This window comes from Lolium rigidum, chromosome 1 (genome assembly GCF_022539505.1).
Source record: "Lolium rigidum isolate FL_2022 chromosome 1, APGP_CSIRO_Lrig_0.1, whole genome shotgun sequence".
NCBI lineage: Eukaryota > Viridiplantae > Streptophyta > Magnoliopsida > Poales > Poaceae > Lolium > Lolium rigidum.
In genome coordinates, this window is record NC_061508.1 from 23,359,634 (window position 1) to 23,368,996 (window position 9,363).

The following is a 9,363-nucleotide window of genomic DNA, read 5'->3' on the forward strand; positions in this document are numbered from 1 at the left end:
CTAATTCCCTAAACCCTAAACCCCTCAGTGCCCGCACTAATAGACTCCGCAGATGGTCACTTCCTAGTGCCCCTAACTAAATCACGTTTTCTTTCAGAATGGAGGGAAAACTATAGGCATGTGCCTTAACCAAATCATCTACACCCGGTCAAATTTGAACTAAATCCCTAACACTTATTATACTAGATCGGAGGATGTAGTAATTTTTTTTTTTTTGAAACTTAGGATGTAGTAATTTTTGTTTTACTCATCTCTTTAACCCTAATTTTACTGGTATGGTTAATCATGGGGAATGCCTATGGGAATTACTCTCTTTGTAAAATGGCAAAAACAGAGAGATAATCATATATTCAACTGAATAATTTCACATTTCAATTACCAACACTCAGATATCCACCCTCTAGAAGATAAATGATCAAATAATTCCAAACTCAATGTAAATAGGAAATAACAAAGTGAAAATGCGCAATACATTCTAACCCTTAATTTGCAGTTTGTGCAAAGGTTTGTTAAAATTGTTGCCCCATTTCCTTCAACTCATCATCTAGTTGCCCTATTTTGTAACATGCTATACTTTCTAAATCTTCAGATTTTTTTATTTGATACCATTTGTTAGAAAATTGCCTTAGAATCACATCATTTTTGTATTGTGCCCGGGCTATGGACAAAAGATGGAACTTAATATTTTGCTCCAGCAAAACCCTTTTAATCCAGCTGGCAGACATATTACACATCCACACACAATAAATAGTAGAGATCCTTATCCTAACCAAAACCACTCTCATTAGATATGCATGCAATCGCCCAAACCAAACACATTCTACGTTGGTCACTTGTTCATGTAAAACAACAATGTAAGAGACAAACGAAGAAAGGGTGGAAAAAGAAAGAGAACTTCACAGGATGTATCTTACAATGACCAGTAACGACCATCTCGCAGAGGATTTCAAGCAGTGATTGCAGGAACCGGAGGTTGTTGCTGCTTCACTTGCTTCTTTCTCATATCCTTTGCATTTGCACTGGGAGGGCCAGCCACTTTTGATTTCTGCTCCATTTTCGCAACCGGCTTCTTCTTGTCGGGAGAGGGGGATGACTTTTTCTTTGGAACTTTCCGGTCATTTGTGTTGTTGCTTAGACTGATTGCGCCTTGCAGCTTCAGAGCCGACTTGTTTGTGCTGATGCTATCTTTCTTTGACTGCCCTTTCTTTGGGTTCTCAGGGTGGACCATGGATCGGGGCTCCCATGGCCGTGCAGCGATCCAGCGGTCCATCCAGCTCCAGCCCCAGCCACCGTTACCAACTCCGTAATTGAAGTTCCCAAGGCTTGTGGCAGACCTTGCCCTCCACTGCAAAAGGGTAGAATATAGGATTTACATTGTTGAGATACATATAGAAACGCTGTTACAATGCTCCATGGAACAGCTAATCATCAGTTCTGTATCGAAATAATAGGCATGGATATTAGCAGCTAGTATGAACCTGATGGTTAAACGCATATGCCATGGCTCGCTCACGCTTTACTGCTGCTTCTTCCCTTAGATGTATCATGGCAAGCATTTCACCCATATTTTTCGATCCTCCGTTCCATTCAACCTAGTACAGACACCCAGACGAACAAATCAAAATGTCAAGGAACTCTTTACTTTTCTTCTCTGGTAAAGATAGCCAACGAGTACTCTGTGATGACAAAATAAAGCTAGTGTAACAAAGAAATTAACCTGCAAATTTTGTAGTTTTGCATCAAGTTTTACTTGATTCTCTTCCTTCTTCTTCCTATTGCGTCCTTCAGTAACCATGAAAGCACGACGGTGTGTTAGCTCAGCTTGTAACTTGTTCCAAGACTGTATGTAGCTCAACGTGGCAGTAGTCTGCTTGTTCACTGGATTGCTGTGCCCAACAATGCGCAGTCTTTTAAGTCCTTTCAGACAACGGAGAGTTTTCCTTGCCTGCATTTAAGTGATGATTATCCAGCGAAAATGCTATTTCTTAGCTATTCTCTCAGTTACATAGTCAAAATGAAGGTGTTGCAACACAATATTGGTGGTACCTTGTAGCGCCGAAACGCATTCTGAATCCGAGTAGCTGCCCAATCTTCTAGTGCTGCGTTGTCTTCAGGGTCGCTGCTGGAAGAAGGACCACTATTGGGCTTTTGCTGTGGCAGGTTGGCTCCATTGCGTTGAGCAGCAACCTTCGTTGTAAAAGGAAGCATATGAGAATGTAACTGAAATTTAATCTTTTCTAAAGATTCATGACTTAATTGATCCAAGGATGTGTAGAGGTCCAAGTGAAAACTAACAAACACACAACATCGTACTGTAGCTGGTATGACAAAAAACAACAAAAGCTGCATAGTCAGTCTTGACAAGAATGCAGCAATATTTACTGATACGGCAATTTGAACAAGTCAAGACATGGATGTTAGGCTGTTTGCTGTCTCGAAATTCATGTGGCGGAAAAAAGAAGTTATGAAGGACCAATTCAACAGTCAAAGTCTATTATTCCTGAACTCATTTCAACAGTCAAGTTACCTTCACAGACCAGTCCGACTCGATGTGAGAAGTGATTTTTGTCCATAACAATGAGGCAATAACAAGGGAAATACCATAAGTGGGATTTTTTTTTCCAAGGAACACAAGTTTCTGGATTCTGATAAATTAATCTAACGCAAACTGTTGGTTGCATTGCATAGTAGTGAAGAATGGCCAAACATTTTCGGTTTCCCAACCATAGCACACAAAAGATCAACATAGGACTCAGCTACCAAAGAGTAATATTTTGATTCTAGCATATCCAACATCCATGCTGACGATTTCAGATATCCTGATAGCAGTGAGTAGGGTCAGGTAGATCACCAAAATCCCACACACACGTAGGGGTAGGCAGAAGGTCCCTATCCCAACATCCAAGGCAGCACCCAACTTACACAAGCCTCAGACATACTGTTCTACGAGTCAGCGTCGATGGTACCTTCCCATTATTGCCATCGGCAAACAATTCAAGCTTTCCTTGCGGCCAACTTTCAGTTATGATGGAATTTCGCAAAAATAAACTTTCCATTATGATGACCACAGCAACAATACACCCAAGTTGCAGCCGAGAGGCCAGTGTTGCCAGCCCTGGCCCTTGTTAATAATGAATAATGATGGAATGAAATCGATGGCATCTTTTTCGCAGGTTGCTTAGAAGTCATGCAAGGGGGTCAGGGTGTGCAGGACTTGAAAGTTTGGGTTGAAGATTGATACAGTAATATTTTTCTTCTGTTCTCGAGACTGGAAGAAAAAGGGGGGTTAATGGAGTGGAGGGGGTGCCTACCTTTGCGTGCTTTGACTTGCCCCGTTTCGACTTCTTCTTGCTGATGATGGTCTTGAACCAGTCCCCTGACCCCATGGCCCGGAGTTCACCTCAGGAGACAGATTTGTGTTCTTCAAATCCCCTTTGCCTTGCCTTAAACAATCCTGTTGCCTAGTTCACCTGGAAAACGAAAGGAGAATACATATTAGTATCTAGGAAATGCTTCTTTTTTGGTTAAGAAGACAAAAATCGCAGCACTAGATTGCGCAAGATGGATTAATTAGATGAATAAGTTTGGTTTCCTGTTCTGAATCTCTGTGAGACTGTATCTCAAGTAAAAGCCAAACATGTACAGACAGTAAAAAAAACCAAACCATGTTTCTGAATGACTAGGAACATGAGGAATGAATTCTCTTTGTTTTTCGTGTGTGTGCAAAATCACAAGAAAACTGCATCCGGAACTTCAGGAATTGCACATGAATGGCAGGTCAACTCGAAACTGAAACAATATAATGGCAAAATAAAGAACCCAAGAAGAACCCCACAGAAATCTGCCAAGGTGGCTGAACGAAAGATTGGAGCTTTCTCCCTCTAACCTGACAAAGTTTTTCAGAACTCCCCATGAATCAAATCAAACCGGGCCCATGGCTCGTCCATCACAGGGCATAGGAGTGCAGAGCAGAACACAAACCAAGAGCGCCCAGGAAACCAGGCGCAGAGCAGGAAACAGAGAGGGGGGCAGAAACTAAAAGTACCAGGTGGGCGATGGCCGTCGCGCGCGGTGGCAGCCTAGAATCCGATGAGGAGTTGCTTTCCCGGAGGAGCCGGCGCGGTGGTCGCCGAAGAAAGGGAGGCCGACACTGGAAGCAACGGATCTCCTCCTCGGCCTGGACCTCGCGCAGTCGCGTGGGGAGGTGGTGGGAGGGGGAAGGTGGAAAGGTGCAGGGTTGTCTTCTCCTCTCTTCTCTTGGAGTTGGGTGTAAGTTCAGATCGTCCTTCGCCAGTGTGCTGCTCCCCCGTCGCCTCCTTGATGATGACTCGGCTGACCTGCTAATTCTTATTTTTGTTTTTTTGCAGTGTGAGATTAGTGCTGCTTTCTATTGTAGTGGGATTACCACCATAGTTAAAATATTTTTGTTCTGATCTTGCTGCCATATAAAATGGGGACAAGGAGGTAACTCGTTTTGACTTTGATGGTGATCCGCTTCACCGGAGGTTATGGATCTTCTGCAGATTGCAGTGTACTTGTTTTCCATGTGCAGACTGGCGTACTAGGTTAAAAATAAAGTTATGAAAGGTAGGTACATTCTACCCACATGACCACCTCACACAGACCCTTGAAAGACTAAGAGCATCCCCACTCGTTGGCGCTCCCCACGCCCAAATCCGGCGAAATTTTCGTCCGGATTGGATCAATTTTTGGCATGGGGGCAGTATATTTCCACTCGTGTGCTCCCCAAGCGGCGTTTATTGGGGAAAAAGAGGATGGCCCGGGGAGTCCGAACGAAAGAGGAGACACGTGGGCGTGGCCGGTTGGTTTTGCTCCATCCGGAGTCCCCATGCGCTCCCCGGGGGGCCGGGGATGGCGTGGGATCGCCGGATGAATTTAGGCCCAAATCCGGACGAAATCGAGAAACCGAGAGCACGACTGGGCCGGATTTCGCCGTCCGGATGTAAAAAACGGCTCGTGGGGGGCTTCTCGGGGAGACTAGTAGAGATGCTCTAACTCAATGGATCTTTAGAGCATCTCCAACATAAGCTCCAAAAATTGGCCCGCTATAAGTCGTTTGCGTGCTGTAAACCGATACCGCGCACTGGCGCGAAAGTCGCCCCGCCGGAAGCGCCATTTTGCCGCGCGTGCTCGGGCGGCAAAAGTGCTCCTCCGCCGGAAGCGCCATTATGCAGCGCGTTGCTTCGTTTTTGTTCGAAATATAAATCAAACAAAACAAATAAAACACGAAATATTACGAAATATATTAAAAGTTGACATGTGAAACTACACTCGGAGCGACATTTGAAACTACACTTGAAACTACACTCTACTCCGACTCCGAGTCCCAGTAGTAGTCCGACGAGTGCGAGCTCGGAGTCATCTTCGACACCGGCGTCGAAGTCCACTCGAAGGACTAGGAGGAGGAGAGGATGATGGTGGACGGCTCTGCGCCGTTTTTCTTCTCCTCCTCCTTCCTCTGCCCTCGCCGCCTTCCTCGCCGCGGACTCCGCACGACGCTTGTCGCGGCTCGCCTTCTTCTTCGCCTTCGCCGCCGCCTTCTCCTCCTCCTTCTGCGCGTAGAATGCTTCGGTGGCGGCGACATCTTCCGGAAATTGCCGCACCCACTCGAGGCGGAGGGCCTCGTCGCGCTCGGCGATGAGTAGCCGCTGTTCCAGCTCCCGGCGGCGGCGCTGCTGCTCGCGCGTGATAACCGGTGGAGGCGCCGCCAGCTGCTCTGCCTGCTCCCGCGTCCAGACATCATTCATGGTCCGGCAGGAGCGGCCGAGGCGCCAGGCGACGGCGTCGTACGCCCGCGCCGCCTCGTGCGCCGTGTCGAACATGCCGAGGGGAATCCGCTCCTCGCCGGAACGGATTTCCGCGTCGAAGCGGCCGCTCGGCCGCGCCCGAACACCGTGGTAGCCGGAGGCGGGGCGGCGGCATCTTCGCGCGGAGGCGGAGCGGTCGACGATGGAGTCGCGCGGAGGCGGAGCGGCCGGAGGCGGAGCGGCGGCGGGAGAGAGAGAGAGGCGGGGAGAGAGACGGATGCGTGGAAGGTTCGGCGGTTGGCCGCGTTCGCGCGTGTCCAGATTATAGCGCGCGCGGCATCGCACGCGGCAAGTTTCCCGCGCGGGATAGCGCGAAAGCGCGCGTGCGGCAAAAATTATAGCACGCGCGTCTTTTTCCCGCCTCCGCTGGAGCTTCGCGCGAGCGCCTGCGCGTGGCAGACTGGCGGTTTTTTTTACCGCGCGTGGCTTTTACAGCGCCCGTTGGAGATGCTCTTAGATTAACAAAGTCACCATAAATATCTTGCTATCGACCTAAACGTTACTTTGTACATTAAAAATATTTCATCTTTATGAAACATTAAAGTATCAAACCTAGGGGTTTGGGGAAACCTTATCCCCTCCCGCGTCGCTCCCGCGAGCGACCGGGGGGAAACCCTAGCCGCCGGGAGCTCGCACCCTCCGCCTCCACCCCCCCTCCTCGCCGCCGCCGGGGCGCGTTGACGGGCGAAGCCCGGTCGGCGTCGGCGGCGGCGGGGCTTCCTCTCCCCTCGCCCGGCAGGAACGGCGCGGGCTGGCGCGGCCGAGCGACGGCGTCGGGCCGGCGTGGGGGCGCGGTGGCGTGGTGGCGAGCACGGGCGGCGCCGTCGTTGTGCCGGGCGGCTGCGTGGAGGGCTTCGCGGCGGAGGGCCCGGGGTGGTGGCGGCGATTCGTCGCTCGCTCCATACCCCGCGGAGCGGAGGTTGTCGGTGGGGAACAGGAGGTTCTCCTCGTGGCGGGCGGCGGCTGGCTTTGAGGATGAGCAGGGATGTCTGGCGAGCGCGGCTGCGGGCGGCTACGACCCGCGTGCGCTGCACGGCCGGATGCTTGGAGGTCAGGTGAGCCTCCGGTATTCTTCTGGTTGCCGGCGGCGGGTGGCCAGACCGCCCTCTCCAGCTCCGGCGCGTCGATGCAGTCATCCCTGAGGGCGGCGGCAATGTTCAATTCTTTGAGCACATTGGCGGGCGGTTGCAGGTTTGCCGAGGTGCTGCTGTCCGGACGAAAGTCTTACTCCTGTCGGAGTCGACACCGGCGACACCCACGGGTGCCGCAACCTTCTTGAAGGCGGTGTTTCGGGGACTTCTAGTTCTTCCTCGGTCAAACTCTGCATTTCTCCGGGGGGGGAACCCTAGATCTCTTTGATCCGGCGATGGCGGCGCTACACGTCGCTTACCTCGATGGAGGCATCGTCTTCGGAGCTGCCACTCGGTGCTGGTTGGTTGGCGTTGCTGGGAGACATGTGGTTGTTTGGCTTGGCCGGAGCGTGGATGCGGCATTGGTTGACCTTCTCTCAGGGATGTTTGTGTCTACGGTGCAGTCTCGGTGACTGTCGTCCTTCGATGGCGTATGAGGTTCTCGTTGCCTCGTGTTGTGCCCAGGCTTGCTCATTCGGTGATGGCGGAGACAAGAGGAAGTGCAGAGTTCGTCTCGGTGGAACTTTGCCCTTCGGTGATGTCGGCGGCTTTCGGTGTCGCGATGTAACCTCGGCGGTGGGATGCCCTTCGACGGGCTGTTGCGACCTTCCTAGTTCGAGGCCAAGAGGATGTGCAGCGACTGTCTTGGTGGAACTCTACCCTTCGGTGGTGTTTGCGGCTCTCGGCGTCGCGTCACGACCTCGGTAGTGGGATGCCTTTCGACAATGGCTGCGACGCTCCTAGTTCTTCAAGGTGTAGAGTAATCGCTGGGCAAGCGAGTTTCGTTTCTTTGCGCTGCCTCGACTTCAGATCCTTTCGGCTTATCCTTCAACACCCCTTCCTGCTCTTCTCGGTCTGTTCCATTGTTGCTGGATGCTTAGTTGCTAGGCTTAGCGGTGTTATTTCTGTTTCTCCTTTCTCCTTCAAACTTGTAATTTGACTCTGTACTTGAGACTTGGCTGAATATATGTTCAGGCTGGCTTATGCCCGCCGTAGTTACAGTCAAAAAAAAAACCTTGGGGTTTGATCTCTGATGGGCTGGGTATCACTGCCCTCCTAATCATCCAACCACATATTGCTTCCTATTCTATACCCGACTACGTGGCAGGATAAAATACTCCCCCATTCCAATGGACAAGTCGTGCAATTTTAGTTAAAATTCAACATTATCTAAGTTTAATAAATGTTATAGACAAAATTATGAACATTTACGATACCAGTTCAATATTAGTATATACATTCACCGTGAAATATATGTTCATAATATATATATTCCATGTTGTAGATGTGTATATTTTATTCTTTAGTTTACTTAAATTTCGTAAGATTTAATTTTTGACTGAATTTACAACGGTTATTCATCGTAGTAGGTTATTACTCCTCGGAAAGACGTAAAGGCAAACGTTGGGTGAAAATATATCATCAAAACATGTTGTATATGTCATCCAATATAACTTTGTTGATTTTGACTGGTACGTTATTAAAAGTTGTGCATGTTAGGGGTTCTACACGTGAACAAAGCGAGTAGCTACCATCTCTTCTAGCACCGAGTATTTGAAACCCGGTGAGCTGAACCAAACTGGCGCGCGGCAGGATGCAGAAAGAAATGTGGACCAGATGTAGATAACCCAGCTGTTTGCCCAAAAGAAAGGTAGACAATCAGGATCGGAGCAACTTGTTGTTTGGACTTTGGAGGTATCTCAGGCACACAAGACTGCCCTTTTTCTTGGGTTCCTATGCTAATCTGAATGTCTCTCTCTTTAGAAGAAGAATCCTATGCTGTCTGAAGTCTGATCTGGTTTCGCCAGCGTTCAGAGGTGTGAAGAAGCAGATTTAGATGGGAAGGTGAAGAGGAAGAAGATTGGATCCCCAGCGGTTGGTGCGTTTGGATTGCTCTCTCTTCTCCTACCGTGGCTGGCACCAATAGCGACGGCGGAGCCGATCAGGAAGGGTCTCACCGTCACCGCACCTGAATACCTGATACTCGGAGACGATGCATAGTTGGTCGCACGTTTTCGGCTCTACCCTCCCGCTGCTTCTGCCCGTTGCTTCCTCCGTTTTGAAACGTAGAAAAATGATGGTTTTTTCGTTGACAAATCAGAAAATTGCAGTTTAATTATAAGAACGTTATCTTTCAGGCTAGAAAGAAGGCAATTGGTGCTCTAAACAAAACACGGCCGTTACAGGCGGCCTTTAGAACAAAATTAAAAACATTTTTTTGGGTATAGCACAGATGTGCACCGTCACAAATACTTATTCAAGATTGGTACATAGTAAGTGCTCTGAAGACCGGAGTCATACAACATTAAGATTGACGAAACATATGTTTTTTGAACCCCCCCCCCCCCCCCACACACACACACAATCAAAATGATGAATATATATATCATTTTTATAAGATTACC

At 49.1% G+C, this 9,363-nt stretch overlaps 1 protein-coding gene across 3 annotated transcripts; it reads right to left on the bottom strand.

Moving 5' to 3' along the window:
- Positions 1-625: 625 nt before the first annotated feature.
- On the bottom strand, positions 626-4,261 carry LOC124685068 (protein IQ-DOMAIN 9-like). 3 transcript variants are annotated; one of them, XM_047219359.1, is made up of 6 exons: positions 4,046-4,261; positions 3,312-3,470; positions 2,047-2,208; positions 1,718-1,945; positions 1,479-1,592; positions 626-1,345 (listed from the first exon to the last, which is right to left on the bottom strand). In XM_047219359.1, the coding sequence occupies exons 2-6, from the start codon at positions 3,384-3,386 to the stop codon at positions 947-949; spliced, it is 978 nt and encodes a 325-aa protein (XP_047075315.1). In that variant the 5' UTR covers positions 3,387-3,470; positions 4,046-4,261; the 3' UTR covers positions 626-946. The 3 variants fall into 3 exon arrangements, with proteins under 3 accessions (XP_047075315.1, XP_047075317.1, XP_047075316.1); XM_047219361.1 differs by having other exon boundaries at positions 2,047-2,187; positions 4,046-4,188; XM_047219360.1 differs by lacking the exon at positions 4,046-4,261 and adding an exon at positions 3,887-4,006.
- Positions 4,262-9,363: the final 5,102 nt, after the last annotated feature.